This window comes from Gastrolobium bilobum, unplaced genomic scaffold (assembly GCF_033153095.1).
Source record: "Gastrolobium bilobum isolate Gb01-03AN ecotype WA unplaced genomic scaffold, APGP_CSIRO_Gbil_v1 utg8480, whole genome shotgun sequence".
Lineage (NCBI taxonomy): Eukaryota > Viridiplantae > Streptophyta > Magnoliopsida > Fabales > Fabaceae > Gastrolobium > Gastrolobium bilobum.
This window is the reverse complement of record NW_026899605.1, coordinates 537095-552993: the sequence shown is the minus strand read 5'-3', so window position 1 is coordinate 552993 and position 15899 is coordinate 537095. Positions and strand designations below refer to the sequence as shown.

The window sequence follows — 15899 nt, the reverse complement described above, 5'->3', positions numbered from 1 at the left end:
TGCCAGTCATTCTTTTCATTAGCTTAGTAGATACAATTACCAGCTCCTTAACTTGACATTGGTGTTCACTTTCGAACAATTACAACTATTTTACTCCAATTAAGTGATGGCTATTTCCATTTCTTGTTTCTAACAGTCTTTAAACTCTATTTATCTATTGATAAATAATATTTTGATACAAAAATGACCCAAATTATAAGATTTATGCGTTAAGATTTGACATTGATTCATTAACCTAATTCAACTCAATCTAAGTCACTTTTATCCTAATAATCATCAAGAATAACACTTTATTAAAAAAAATACTTATAAATAATAGGAGTTTGTAATTGTCATTTAACATGACACAACAAATTTTTCTACACACACAACATTTTGTGGGATCCACACTTTTTGAAGAAAAAAGAAATTACGGCACGCAAAATGAATCTCTATAAGATTACACAATTACTTTTCCTATAATATAACTATTATAAAACTTTAAATAATATCAACTAATAACCTTTTCATTTCCTTCAGTACTAAGCCGGCTCTTACAAAATTTGTCTTTAACCCAAACTGAAATAAAGGGCTTTTGGGCGATGAGACTCAATATTCGAAACCCACTGAACTTACCGGCGCGGCCTGCTCCAAGCTGGGCCGACCAATCCTTAAACTAAACCCGTTTTGGACTCCCGTTTTCAATAAACAAAACTAAATAAAAGAAAACATAATAAATAAATGGGAAAAATATTTGTCATTTTAAATGACATAACACTCCGTCCTTTTAAGAGAGAGACAGACACACAGAAAAAAAATTATTTAAATTTTAAATTAAAAAAATCACTCACTTTCTCTTTTCCATGATTTCTATTTTTCTGTGTCTATCTCTCTCCTAATATGACATAACTTATATCATTTAAAATGACCAAATTCTAAATAAATAAATAAATAAAGAAAAGAAAAGGGAAAGATTTTATGATTTGGGAATAATCTATGAGGCTACTGTGTGAGACGGTGGTACTGGCTTTCAAAAGGTTTATTGAGTGGTGAGTGGTGACGCTAAACGATCTTTGCCTTCTCCGTCATACATAGAGGGGCCCCACTTCCTTCCCAACCGTCATCGTTGCCGTTTCCGTCTTCTCTGTCGTTTCGATTGGGATTCTTTGAGTGCCGGATCGTTTTTGAATATCATTCAACACTTTCCGTCATTTAATTAACTAACGTGTTTCTTTCGCAAATCAATAATCACTTCAGGTATAACCAACCTCTTTATTCCTTTTCCCTTCCTCCTTTTTCAAACATTGTATAATTATTCTCAGAAACAACCAAAAATGGCATCACTGTAATTTTTGATTTTGTAATGTTTATCAGCTCAATGCTATGCTTCCTTTGGTGGTGAACTTAGATGGACGACGTCGTTATTGAAGGTCCACCTGAAACTTACCCGTTGCTGATGTCGCATGTCATTGACATAACGGGTGCGATTCCCGATGCTTCAGCTTCAGCTTCAGCTTCCACTTCTACCTCTACTCATGACAATACACGTGTTAATAGCATAGATTTTGGTGTACCTGGTGGTGGTGGTGGTGGTGGTTCGAATGGATCGAATTCTAGGACACGTAGGCGTAGTAGTATTAGTAGTAGTAGTAGTAATAATAATAATAGTGTATTGAATTCAGGGTTATGGATATGTATTGAGGTAATCCTCACAGTAAGCCAGGTTGTTGCGTCTGTTGTTGTTTTGTCTTTGTCAAGGCATGAGCATGAGCATCCTCGTACCCCTTTGTTTGCATGGATTGTCGGTTATGCATCTGGATGTGTTGCTACCCTTCCTTTACTCGCTTGGCGATATTATCACAATCGAAATAACCGTGTTCGAGAGCAAGATTCATCATCTCAAACCTCTCCTTCAGGGACAAACGGAGGAGGAGGAGAAAATGTTCCATCATCTAGAAGCAATCGAGATTCATGGTTGATGAATAGGAGGTATTCAATTGCCAATTGCTATTGTCATTGTTAATTGCTTATGCTTAAATTAATATTTGGGAATGGATCTTGTCCGTTGATTTGTTCATAAATTGTTAAGATTGTGATTGTCTCACATTACGTGGTCATATTAAATAATACATGAGATTATCATTCCCTAAAATGTTTCGTTAGTTGCTATTTTTCTGTGTCTTATTTAAACTAGGGCCTTCACAGAGCTTGGTTTTCCTGTGTCTCCAAAGTTGCTTTCTCCATAACAAACACTGAAAAGGATGAAAGCTCTGGTGTTCAGTTCACAATAGAGCTCAATAGTTGTTTAATCCTCTTTACTATTGTTGAAGATGGGTTTGAGAGCCTAGGATCTATTCTGAATTTGAACATTTTAGTCCACAAGTTTTAGCTTTTGGCCTGGTAGGGTTTCTGATTTGGACATTATTTCCTTCCCTCCCTCTTCTGTATGAGCAAATATATAGCTATGTAACAAAATGTTCTTTCCTTGAGTCCATGTCTTTCTCTCGGGGTGCTTCCCTTTTCTAACTAATCAAACTATGATAATGGTGGATTACTTTGAGCTTGTTATTTGATCCTTCAGTACAATCATTGTCTCTGTTTGAATGGGAAATGGTATATCAATTTACCATCAGCATTTAGTGTACTGGTAACATGTGATGAGAATAAGGTCTTGTTGGTGCTATTTTGCATCGCATCAATGTTATTGTACATTCAAAAATTTGAAATTTGTATTTCTTTTTTTTGGTTGTATGGTAAGAGCCCCCACCCTCGCTAGTCGGGATTTAATGGAGAGTGCTTGTATGTTAAGGGTATTCTTGAGAAGAAACGATACTGTCTTAGCCTAAAGAATTCAGGAGATTTGAGAACCTATCTGTAATAATTGAGAAAAAAGTCAAGGTTGTTTCTTGAATTTCCCTGTTTATTCATTCATTTTTGAAAATTTATTGTTAAATCATCAATGGTTATAACTCCATTTGTGAGTAGTTTATGAAGTTGCTAAGCCCTTGCCTACACTTAAAAAGCAGACTGAAGCTACTTGCGGAATACTTGAAAATTGCCATAGATTGCTTTTTTGCTATATGGTTTGTTGTTGGAAATGTATGGATATTTGGAGGACATTCATCTGCCGATGAAGCTCCTAACTTGTACAGGTATAGCCTTTCAGCAGCTCTTACATTTAATCTTCTGATTTTTCAGAGACTCCAGATTATATCTGCTTCCTTTTGCTTGGCAGGTTATGTGTAGTGTTTCTTACTTTCAACTGCATCTGTTATGCTATGCCCTTCATTCTATGTGCCACAATCTGCTGCTGTCTGCCTTGTATAATTTCCATCCTCGGGGTTAGAGAGAATCTGACACAAACCCAAGGTGCAACCTCTGACTCTATCAATGCTCTGCCGACTTACAAGTTCAAAGTGAAGAAAAATAAAAGCAGGGATGAAAGCAACTCAGCCGTTGGTGAAGGTGGAATTGTAGCTGCAGGAACTGAAAAGGAACGAATGGTCTCTGGAGAAGATGCAGTAAGTAGAACCTGATCTTTATTTATCCAGGATTTTTCAGTAAAACTTTATAACATCCTAACTCCTAGCATTATTTGTCTAATCACACTTTGTAAATTTGTGTATGAAAAACCATGCATCTGATCAAACTTCTGATTCTTTGGCTTGGTCTATGGAGTGAACAATTTTAGGCTTGTAGGTTATAGTTTGTAAGCCTGTTCTAATTCATTATGTTGTTCCTTGAAGAGACTGGGTAACTGTTGTCTCTGAAAAACTTTTTTCTGATCATAGAATCTTAAGAAATTTTTTGTCACATATGCCCATCTATCAGGTAACGAGCGTTTGCTTTGGTGTTAGTGCTGTTGTCATCAACTTTTGATAATTGCAGAGCGAAAAATCTACAATCACCTGCTTAGTTTCTGTAATCATTCGATATTCTGGAATGACAGCAGGTTTTGTGGTTCATGGGTTACTATGCAGTTTCATCATGTAAATTGAATCAAAATGGGGAGGCCCATTTATTTTCCTACCTATATCATTCTCTTTTGTCCTGGATTAGTTTTGCCTATCTAATCTTCTATCACTTTTGAATTCAAGCATTCATTGGATATTGTCTGCTATTGTTTCTCTCTTGTGTGCATTAGTGCTATGGTTATTGCAATTTTGAAAGCCCTGTTTGCTTGCTATTTCAGCTGTTTGTTGAAATAGACTCCTAATTTTCAAGTTTTTCTGAATTTGTCTCTTAAAAATCCTACGTCACTGTATGCCTTTCTTCTTGTATCAGGACTCAATTCTTTTTTTCTTTTTTTTTTGGTGATGACTTTCGATTCTTTTTTGTGTTGGATGAGTTAGTCTACTTGCCGTGACTGTGGTATGGTTGTACTTTCTATGGTTGTCTGCAGGTTTGCTGCATCTGCCTGGCGAAGTATGAAAATAACGATGAGCTGAGAGAGTTGCCTTGTTCTCATCTTTTCCACAAAGACTGCGTAGACAAGTGGTTGAAGATGAATGCATTATGCCCGCTTTGCAAGAGTGAAGTGGGTGAGAATGTAACAGGATCAGTCTCGGGGGTTGATAATGGCCTAGCCAGTACCTCATCCTAATCTAGTTATATACATATAGTCATATACATACTTTGTAGTTTTGTAAAGCGTCTCCTATGCTGCCTACTCTTTTCCTTGGATGGATGTCTGATTCTGAGTTCATTCATTCCATTTCATTTTTGTTCATATATACGTTTTCATTTTCTTGGTGGAACTTAAGTTGGTTCATTCGTGGCAATGGCTTTCTGTATTCTACTTATCATATAGCTGACACTGTTACAGGAATTGTAAGTGAATGGGAATTATAGTTGCACAGAAGTTTTGTTTCTCTTAGCTCTCAAAGTTCAAGGAGAACTTCGATGGGAGAAAAAAATGGAGAGTAAGGGATAAAAAAGAGAGACCTCTGAAGGATATTTTTCTGCGAGAAGAACATTACTCACAAAGTGAAGTCACTTTTCTTTCGTACATACTGTGCAATGATATGTTGCTATTTTATTACTAATATATTTTATAATACGAATTATTAACAAAATTATGATTATCATATTACGAAGTGTGATTGTTTCATTAAAAAGTTGAATTCCTGAAACTTTAATGGAGAAACTACAGCTCATAATAAAATAATCTCAATCTATAATACAAACATTTATTCGAAAGATGTAAACTTGGGATGTATTACCTCAACACGCTCCTTCACACAAGAGCTCTTTAGGCTTGAAGAGTGGGCAATGCAACAGGCCTAGCCTACCTGTGCTAAGAAACTCCACGAGAGAAAGTGGGGGGCGGCGAGACTCTGATACCATGTAAAGAACCTTGGGATACACCACTCCAAAAGCTAGCTCAAAGGGTGGGAGTGCCCAAGGCCTTATAAACTCCACATTAGTTGCACATTCAACCAATGTGGGACTATACATCTCAACAAAAGACATTTAAAAAAAAAAGAGAGTGTATCACATCAAAAAGAAACTTTTTTTTTTTACCAATTTTTTTTTTGAAATCGGACTTATTTTTTTTTAGCAGATGACTTAAATGTTTTAACCTATGGATAATTTACATGGCAAGAAATTTTGTGTTTAACGTGATTGGGAGAGAGAAAAAAAAATCAATGGCCTCCCATCAATTCTTGTCTCCGCAGGAAATATTTTTGTTTTCTTGTAACATGATGGATGTATTACTCTATTAGATATTTAAACTCACGATAACTGATTAAACACTTTATGTGAAATGGGCAATTTCAGTATTTTAAAGTGGAAAAAAGTATAATTTTGGTTTCAAACCAAACCAAAAAAGATAAAAATTTAATTTTCAAATCAAATTAATCAATTTTTATTAAAATAAATAAATTTAACCAAAATTTATTTATTTTTTATATCATTTGATTTAGTTATGGACATTTTTTTAATAAATACTTTGTATCATAAAGTGTTAAATGTGAAATAGAAATTGATATTTGCTTAAACATGTAATGATATTATTCTGAAGACTATTGTGTAATTTAAATTTCACATATAATTAAAGGAGAATTAGGTCATAAGAATATAATTTTATAAAATTATTATTAATAATTATTTCTTAAAATTTTAAAAATATGAATCAAAAAGTATAAAATTACAATATTTATCAATTTGCAATGACTCCTTACTTTTTATTATATAATATTTATAAATAACTTCAAACATCTTTATCGTTATTTACTTTTTATCCTTAATAAAAATTTAAATTAATAGATACATAGTACCGATGCATACCTTATTGTAAATAACTAAGATTAAATATTATAATTAAGGGTGTAAAATGGGTTAAGTCAGATTTTAACCTAAATAGATTATATTTTTGTAACAAAAATATTTTTAAGCCTGCTTGACACAAGCTAAATTATAAGCTTGTCTTGGCTTATTTTTAAAAAATATAAGGACTGATTTGCACTATCAAAACTTAAAACATGACATATTCTATTAAGTAAATAATAGGTTATGGCCACTTTGTTTGTTCATAAAAAAGTTGAAAGAGTACAATAGTTGAAACCATAACTCAAAATATTAACAATTTAATTATTGAACCGTTAGGGATGCTAGAGAGCCAAGTATGTAACCCTAAGGGGTGTTGACGTATAATGATCACTGGTCATTGTAGGGGTGTTTTTAATAACAATGATATAGACCAAGGCTATATAAGAAGGTACCAAGTGCAAGTGCATTGTGTATCAATAGAAGCTATGTAGCACTGATACCAACACGGGACACGTGACACGACACAACACTTCGATACGTTAATTCTAAAAAATGTTAGATTTTGATACGTTAGGACACGTTTTGATATTAAATAATATTTTTAATTTATGTAGTGTATATTATATTTAATATTCAATAATTTAACAAAACAATGAAATTAAACTTATAATATTCATCAAATTTGCAAAGAAACATAAGATATCCTAAATATTTATATTAAACTCAATAAAATGGTAATTATAATCTAACAAATCTAATAGTTGGAACTAAAAACTCAACGCAACACAACCTTTGAACTTTTTTTTGAATCTCTATAATGTGTGTTGGAGTGTCGAAGAGTGTCGGACACGACACGTTAGAGTTTTTGAAGTGTCAGTGCTTCATAAAATAGAAGTGGTGTTTGAAAGGCTGCAATGGCTCTTTAAGTTGACAGAGTAACAACTCATGAAAACAGTGATATTGTGTGTGTTCATGGTGGTGAAGAGGGGTATTTATAGGTTCTAAGCTAGTGGAAGAGTGAGCCAAGTCAACTATTACAGGGGAAAGTCATATTAGCCTGACCTTGCAGGTGCAAGGCACTCTGCAGCTGCTGTGCAGGGGAAGGTGAGAAGGGAGAGTTCCTATTAAGTTATTTTGTGTGCCTAGATAAAAAGAAGAGGAGAGTTCTCTCAATGCAAAACATTCTAGTGTCTTACGTTGGAAAGCTGAGACTGCATGGGAGCAGAATTTAGATGTATTATAATTGAAATTTCCTTCTAAAAAATATTCATATTCTCAAAATTATCAATTTTAGTTTCAAATTGAGAAGGCTTTTACATAATATGGAAATAAAATAAGGACTAAATATACATCAACTTGCACGGATCAATACAATTGATAATTTTTGAGGCATAACCAATTGCATCAAAAGAAAAAGACAAATCTTTTTTTTTTTGGTCAAGGAAAAAGACAAATCTTTAATCGTGTATATTTACTCGTTATCTATTAAAATAAAATTAAAAATAGATTATTATTTTGATTCTTTAAGAAAATTGGAAAGATAAAAAAATTGAAATTTTATTTTAGAAAATTTCAACCCGTGTTTTAAGGCTTTATAGAATTTTACAAATTGAATCAAAAGGGAAAAAAGTAAAAAATTAAAAATGAATTAAATTTTATTATAAAATTAAATTTTAAATTAATTTAAAGTAATTGAAAATGTTTACCAAAAAATAAAGTAATTGAAAATTCATTTATATGTGCAAATATATATAATAATTTTAAAAAATAAATTTTAATAATATTTATATTTATTTATTATTTTTTTATTATAAAAATCAAATTTTAATTTTCACTTTTATATTAAATATACATTATATATTTTGCACTTAATTAACATTAATATTTAAAATTCAAATTTATATTTTAGTGTATTTTAAAAAATTATTTAAATTTAAATTTATTATATTTTAATAAATTACTTTAAACCTATATTTCAATATTATATATTTAAAAATTAATCTTTTTATATTATAATATTTTGATGTGTATTTATATTATTTTATTAAAAATACAGGTCATGCTTAGAGACCTCACCTTTTAAAATAAGCCAAACACTGTACTATTATAAAGAAGACATCCAAATTATGTTACACCCATGTGACACCCAGTCAATCTCACCGTTAGATCGCTTATGTTGATTCAACGGTTATATTTATTTTCATCTTTGTATGATCATGATTTCCCAAATTTAAAGTGAAAGCATTAAATATGAGAAATCATAACTATACAAAGGTAGAAATAAATATAAAATATTAAATTTGGGAAATCATGACCATACAAAGATGGAAATAAATATAACCGTTGGATCAACATAAGCGATCTAACGGCGAGATTGACTGGGTGTCACATGGGTGTAACATAACTTGTGTGTCACAATATCCTATCCCTATATAGAATAGTTAATCATTTTAATTAAACTAGTATTTTTTATTTAAAATTTAAATTAAAAAAAAAACATCCCAATTTCTCTTTCGATAATTTTCTTTATATATATATCTTTCTCACACTTAAATATAAAATTAAAAATTAAGCTGGGCTAAACCTGTGGATTGCTTTGTATTTTAATTAAAAAAAGAAAAACTAAACTAGCTATTGCAACGATGCGTTTAAGGAAAAACTTTATAGAAGGATCACGAACGAATGTGAGATGCGGCTAACTTGTTATTCGCGTGCCTGCGCTTTCGATATCGTCTTCTTCTTCTTCTCTCATCGAACATCCTCTTAGGGTTTGCAGTCATACACTCTCTGCTTTCAGCGGCGCTCATCGATAATTCGCTACCTCACGATATTACGGTGTCAAGGTAGGTACCCTTTAATAATTGATTCATTTCATTCTATCGATTAGTTTCCTTCGTTATAAGAACAAGTAAGGCTTGTTGATGCCATTCATAACTTTTGCTTCTTCTGCTTCCCTTTTATTAAAATTAAATCACCTGGATGGATTTGTGGAAAATTAGAAAATGTTCTTTTTTGCTTTTCTTTGATGAATAAACGGTTGTTGTAATTTAATTTTCTATGTGCTTTGAGCTCCACTGCATGGTTGTTTGAGTAAACACTGGGATAGGATTTTGTTTTATCTTTATTGAAGACTGTTAAATTGTGTTGCTATGGGACAAGTTCTGTTAGTCTGTCGTTTGATTTGAGTATTTCTTGATGATGAAGCTGGTAACGTGTTCTTAACTGTTTCATGTCAAAATATAATTTCAGGTCTCGTTGTGTTTTTTTTTGTGTGTGTGTTCTATATGGTTAATGCTACTGGTCTGGGATGTCCAACAACCTGGTTTCAGAGCCGTTACCAAGCATGCAGATGACTCAGTTGGATCCCATTGGGAATAAAGTTGATTCATCAGGGAGACAGATGGAAATGGGACTCTTGGGTCCTGTATCCAGTGATCCTATGTCACAGCAACAGTCATCCTCAAATGATCATGTTGGATTATTGAGAGCCTCGCCTAGGGAACCCAGGTCTCAGGGCTTACCCCTTTCAATCGTGCAAAGTGGGCAGGTAGAAGCGCAAGTAAGTAATCTGGGGCCACAGCAACTGCCAACAACTCCCAAGAGGAAGGCGCCAATGGAACAATTGTCCGGTAGCTCCATGACATCTAGCAAGCGAGTTGCTCAAATGGGACACAGACCTTGGTTGCAGCAAGTATCTAATGCATCAAACAAAGGTTCTCCACAGATGCAATCCTTGTCAAGTGCCTCCAGGCCCCAACATTCAGCAGCATCTAGTAAGAGAAAAACACAGATGGATTCGACTTCCAGTAAATCTGGGACTCCTCGGTCCTTGAATTCTAAAAGTCCGAATACCCTGATGAAACAATCCTCCAAGGTTCAAACTGAATCATCTGAAAGTGTTAGGTCCAAGATGAGAGAGTCATTAGCTGCTGCTCTGGCCTTGGTTTCTCAGCAAGATAAACCTCTGGTCACAAACAATCATACACTTAATGATGCTGCCAATACTCTAGGTAAATTAGAGAATAGCTCCCAGTGCCCCGGGTCAGCATCTGCATCTATTGATACTCCTCTGGAGCGAAGGCAGGAAATTTCTCAATCCGTTAATTCCGCTTTTTCTGCAGCTGATTCAGTTGACCATGTGATGGGGGAGCACAGAAATAGAACAACATCTAATGAAGATTCTTCTGAAAAACACAAGGACTATGAAGCGGGATCCACAAATGTATCAAACAATGAAAATATAATGAGTTCTATGCAAGTCTTGAACTGTGATAAGCAAGACTTTCAGTCAAGTTACACTTTGACTACGGATGATGTTCCTTTCAGTGACAGTTTCTTTATGAAAGATGAACTTTTGCAAGGAAATGGTCTTTCCTGGGTAGTATCTGATATGGTGGACATGGAAAATCAAAGGGGAAGTCAAACTAACATAGAGCAGAGACTGGAACCTGAGGAAATAGGTGGAGGTTGTAAGGAATCGGTCGCTTTACCTGAACATTTAGCGTTAAGGATAGAAGAAGAACTCTTCAAATTGTTTGGAGGTGTGAATAAGAAGTACAAAGAGAAGGGGAGGTCTCTTTTATTCAATTTGAAAGATCGCAACAATCCTGAACTAAGAGAAAGGGTTATGTTTGGTCAAATTCCTCCAGAACAATTGTGTTCCATGACTGCAGAGGAACTTGCTTCAAAAGAGCTTTCCCAATGGCGGATAGCCAAGGCTGAGGAGCTTGCTCAAATGGTGGTTTTACCTGATTCTGATGGTGATATTAGACGTTTGGTTAAGAAAACGCATAAAGGTGAATTTCAAGTGGAAGTTGAACATGAAGACAATGTGTCAGTGGAGGAGGTTTCTGGTGGCACAATGTCAGTTGCTCGAAGCCAAACAAATAAAAATGATGTGGAAGCCGGCTCTTCTCCTTCCAAGCCTGATGTGGTCAAAGGTGATGTGAACACTGATGGTGATAAGAGCAATTTACAAAATGATAATCCATTTTCCATTACCATTTCTTCCAATGATGGGGCTGATCCAATGCAAGAGCTTATGACAGATGATGCATTGAAGGACCCTGACTTTCTTCCGCCAATTGTCTCTCTTGATGAATTCATGGAATCCCTTCATTTTGAGCCACCATTTGAAAATTTACCAGAAGATTCTGGAAAAGTGACACGTATCTCAGACAAGAATGATTCTGAGGTTGGATCTAAATCTCAATCTTCTGATTTAGCTCCAAGTGAGAAAGTTGATGTAACCCGTGATAAGTCTGAGAAGTTTCAGAGCACATGTGTAAATGCAGATGTTGAAGAGGAAAAAAGGGTTAATGCAGAATCTGGGGCCATTTCTTCTGATACAAGATACGGTGAAAAGCAAGCTGGCATGAAGTCGACGGATGATCGTGCCAAGGAAAGGTCCATTGATGACATGAAGTCTGCTTCCGGTGATGCTGAGTTGAGACCCAGTCAGCTTCTTGCAGAAGAGAGATATGGCAATAATAATTCGTATTCGAAAACTGCAATCCTCACTAAGGGTGAATGCCTCTGGGAGGGAATGCTTCAACCCAATATGTCTACCACTAGTTCAGTCGTAAGCATCTATAAAAGGTAATTTACTAATTGTTTTGGTACATTTTTACGATAAGTTGCTACTTTGGATTTGATTATTTGACCGAGCAACTTCCTTTGTCATGTAGATCCTGCTTCCCATTTGATATTAGAATTTGGAACTATATATGCCTTCCTCATTCATTTATACTACTGCTTTTTTTTTATTTGGCATAGACTTATGGTTTTGTTTAAGTCTGCATGTAATCTTGCATTAAATATTTGTTATCCTTTATTTAATGTGGTCCTTTGTGTTCACTGGATCAAAATTTCATAGTCTAGTTGAACTCAATGCCAGTTGTGCAGAAGCATTAGTCTTATGCATATATTTATGAAAAACAAGCCTCATGAGATTTCTCTAGGGTCTGGAATCTTAGTTTTAATTTCTCTCCTTTTATAAGTACTATGGTTTAACTTCATGCACTCTTACATGCCATCTTATAAAAAAAAATTAATTGAGTTTTTGTTGGTTGGAGCTTTTGGTTTATGTGACTGTGAATGAGTATTGTTGTCTGTGAATATGGTTTTGGTCAGGTTGTTAAACATTTGTCTTGTGAATATCATTCTTTCTTCACAAGATTCAAAATTGACATTAGACACCCCCTCCCCAAAGTGGGGGTGGTACTATTTAAATAGTAGTTATTTGATTTTTGTAGTTTCTTTTAAGCAGCTAGTTTCAGTTATATATTTGATGAGCATTAACTAAACACACTTCTAGACAATTACTGTAATTGTTATTGCTGCCAACTTCTTTCCTAATTGTTGGTATGGTAAGTAGGCATGTTAACTTCATAGTATATTATTCTGTGCTTTTTGTGTCATTCAACCAGTCCAAAACATATGGATTTTAGATGTTGTTTTCTGATTGTCTTGAAAACGGTGAACAATATTGTCTTTAGAGTTGGATGGATTTATTTGTTTTTCCTCCTCCTTTTCAATTGGAGAGATCTGGGTGGTGGAGTCGCTGTGTTATGTTGAGGACCACCCGGCATCATTTTTAACTTATTTCTATCCAAAAATGTAGTTTTGAGATGTATTCTTTGAAGAGAATTAATATTTCTTTAAGTGCTTTTTTCTGATCTTACGTTATATTCTTTGTGAAGTGGTGAGAAAACTTCAGTGAAAGACTGGCCTGGGTTTCTTGAGATCAAGGGAAGGGTTCGACTTGATGCATTTGGGAAATTTCTGCAAGAGCTTCAACATTCAAGAAGTCGTGCTATCATGGTATCTCAAGTTTCCTTTTGTTGTGCTAGACTGTTATCTTGTCTGTTTACCTCAACATCCATGCAGAAAGCGATGATTAAAAAAAATTATGTTGCAGTTTGATGCTAATTCCTTCTTTCACCGCATCTAAAGTGTAGTATTTTTACTAGCACAATTTGTTTGCTGCTTTTCCTTTTCCTTTGTTGATGAGATAAAGGCGGCAGTGGAGTGGTTGGTGGTCGTGTATGACAAATGACGCTTAGTTTTTAAGGCTGGAAGGATGGTGTATTTTTTGGAGTAGAAAGTTAGGAAACAAGAAATGTATGTTATGGGGGTAAAAATTGAATACTGGGATTGTGTAGCTTTTAACAATGCCACTTAAAATGTATTACGACATTAGATTGTTTTTGGTAAATATATTATGTTATCGGGTGACTTGAATAAAAAAGCTTCTCATCCTTTGAGCCTTTGTCTTCATGAAAATCAGATATATTTTTAAAAAGTATTTTGACAGATAAAATGAAAAAAGAAGAGGGGGGGGTTTGAAAAATTTAAGAATTTGTTTTATATTAAAAATGGTGTAAAAAATCCATCCCGAAAATTCTCTCCTATTTTAACGGGGATAACAAATCTGAGTCTTTGGGTTAGTATCGATAACAGGCATGGGACCATTAGAATGTTGGGATATGAGCGTGGTTAACTGGTTTGAATATGATGCCTGACTGAGGTTACATGCTGTTTTGATATTAATATTTCCTTTTAAGGGAATTAGTGTAGCTGATGAAACTTTCTCACGTGACTTTCATTTTGGGCTATGTATAATTAAAAAGTTTCTTTATATGGCAGGTTTTACATTTTGTTTCCAGAGGGTCTTCGCCCGACGAGCATGCAACACTCCGTGAGGTAAAATGATGATTATTAGATTGGTTCTCATATCTACTTTTTAGCTGCGTATTGTTTTTGATATATTAGATAATTTTGCATGCAGGTGGCTGAATCGTACATTTCAGACGAGAGAGTGGGATTTGCCGAGCCTGTCCATGGAGTTGAACTTTACTTTTGCCCACCTCATAAAAAAACAGCTGAAATGCTTAGCAAGATACTTCCAAAGGAACAAATTGAGGCTGTTAATTCTATTGATAATGGCCTAATTGGTATTATTGTATGGAGGAAAACTAATTTAACTACGTCTATATCACCCACCACTTCATCACACCACAAACATAGCTCTAAAAGGCAACACTTCAATAGGAGACAGCAAGATACAAATGTAAATGCCAATTCCACTCAAAAAGCAGTGCCCCCTACGGGCTTTAAGCCCACCGAGACTGGACCCCCATCTGATGGTGATGATGATATTCCTCCCGGATTTGGGCCTGCACCGGCCCGAGTTGAGGATGACCTCCCAGAGTTCAATTTCTCTGGCAGTTCAAATCCGTCATCACACTTGGTCCAAAAACCTATGGGACCAGGATCGGTCCCATTTCACTCGGTTAGCCAAGTTCCATCGCGTCCTGTAGAACAAATGAGGGAGCTTGTACAGAGATATGGGCAAAACAAAGCAAATGTATCTTCAGTAAACTGGCAGGATAAGTTTGGGGCAACAATTCAACCCTGGAATGATGATGATGATGATATACCTGAATGGCAGCCTCAAACCTCACATAATCAGTTTCCTCCCCATCAGACAATGCACAACATTCATGTTAGACCTCACATCCTGAATCAATCATTTGCGGGTTCACCCCATCAGTCAATTATGTCAACGCAATATATGCATGCCCCTATGAATGTAACGCGTGGCCAACGAAATTTTGACCCTCATTTGGGTCCTTCTCCCCGTGGAAACAATATACAGCCAAGTGGTGGGCACCCCTATGGGACACCCGAACAAGGCACTACCTGGTCTCAGTATGTGTCTAGAAGTAGGGGATTTTAGTTACTTTCAGTTTAAAGTTTAGTTCCTTTTTTTTTTTAGTAATGTCTTTAACATTTGTAGCCATGTAAGTTTATGATAAAGTGACATGCTGTTTCTTAGGCATCAATATCTTGTAGAGCAAACGAATGACTTAATTTTCTCCTGTTTTAGTTTGCCAACATTACGTGTTCCGGTGAATAAATATGTGGACAAAGAAATTTTGCTTGCTTTAGCCTTACGATAGTTTTAAATTTCCATGGTACTTTCGTAACGTTGGTTGTTTATACGCAATGCTGCGTGTGACTTGACACTTCAATCCCTCTCGTTTTGTAGTCTATGTAATACTCGTACCTTAATCTTCGGAAATACTGTCTCACATGAAACTCTGCATATACTACCCAACAATGAACGAACATGATCAAGTACCATTATTGTAGCTCCATCTATGATTACTTTTGCCGTTGAAGGATGATTTTGCGAGCCTAGCCCTAGACAAATGAGTTGAAGAGAAAAATGGATAAGAAAAGGGCTAATAGAAGTTGTTCTGTAATATGAAAAGTGTAAATCTTCTAGAAGAACTAATTATTATGCATAATTTTGACATAAAAAAAGGGTTTTAAATAAGGGTTAATAGTTTCTCGTGAACTTGTAAACTCTTCAGTAAAAACAAATAAATGTGGGATTTATCAATTTTATAGGGGAGATTATTTTTTCATGTTGTAGGAGAAAATTATCTTCAGCTACCTTCACAGTAATTTTTATTTATTTATTTATTTAATAATGGTGGGACCTATCATGTGAATATAAGTGTAGCAGAAAATATGTTTTCTTCTACGGCTGGAGAGCCTATTTCCCCATTATATATATATATATATATATATATATATATATATATATATATAATAAAAGCTGACTCGATTTTTGATAT

The 15899-nt window shown here is 34.6% G+C and overlaps 2 protein-coding genes across 2 annotated transcripts; both read left to right on the top strand.

Moving 5' to 3' along the window:
- Positions 1-1017: 1017 nt before the first annotated feature.
- On the top strand, positions 1018-4819 carry LOC133291890 (E3 ubiquitin-protein ligase At1g63170-like). The gene is made up of 5 exons (XM_061490244.1): positions 1018-1236; positions 1354-1968; positions 3006-3131; positions 3215-3500; positions 4382-4819. Exons 2-5 carry the CDS (start codon positions 1388-1390, stop codon positions 4580-4582), a joined length of 1194 nt encoding a protein of 397 aa, XP_061346228.1. The 5' UTR covers positions 1018-1236; positions 1354-1387; the 3' UTR covers positions 4583-4819.
- A 4149-nt stretch (positions 4820-8968) lies between these two features.
- LOC133291872 (uncharacterized) lies at positions 8969-15175 on the top strand. The gene is made up of 5 exons (XM_061490206.1): positions 8969-9095; positions 9502-11850; positions 12954-13074; positions 13900-13956; positions 14042-15175. Exons 2-5 carry the CDS (start codon positions 9560-9562, stop codon positions 14990-14992), a joined length of 3420 nt encoding a protein of 1139 aa, XP_061346190.1. The 5' UTR covers positions 8969-9095; positions 9502-9559; the 3' UTR covers positions 14993-15175.
- Positions 15176-15899: the final 724 nt, after the last annotated feature.

Bases quoted from the DNA above. Each gene is read 5' to 3' on its own strand.
- LOC133291890 (XM_061490244.1), top strand. From the start codon at position 1,388: ATGGACGACGTCGTTATTGAAGGTCCACCTGAAACTTACCCGTTGCTG. The intron at 3,132-3,214 runs GTATAGCCTTTC...TTTGCTTGGCAG, and splicing joins GAAGCTCCTAACTTGTACAG to GTTATGTGTAGTGTTTCTTA. The intron at 3,501-4,381 runs GTAAGTAGAACC...GGTTGTCTGCAG, and splicing joins TGGTCTCTGGAGAAGATGCA to GTTTGCTGCATCTGCCTGGC.
- LOC133291872 (XM_061490206.1), top strand. From the start codon at position 9,560: ATGTCCAACAACCTGGTTTCAGAGCCGTTACCAAGCATGCAGATGACT. The intron at 13,075-13,899 runs GTATCTCAAGTT...TTTATATGGCAG, and splicing joins CAAGAAGTCGTGCTATCATG to GTTTTACATTTTGTTTCCAG. The intron at 13,957-14,041 runs GTAAAATGATGA...TTTTGCATGCAG, and splicing joins AGCATGCAACACTCCGTGAG to GTGGCTGAATCGTACATTTC.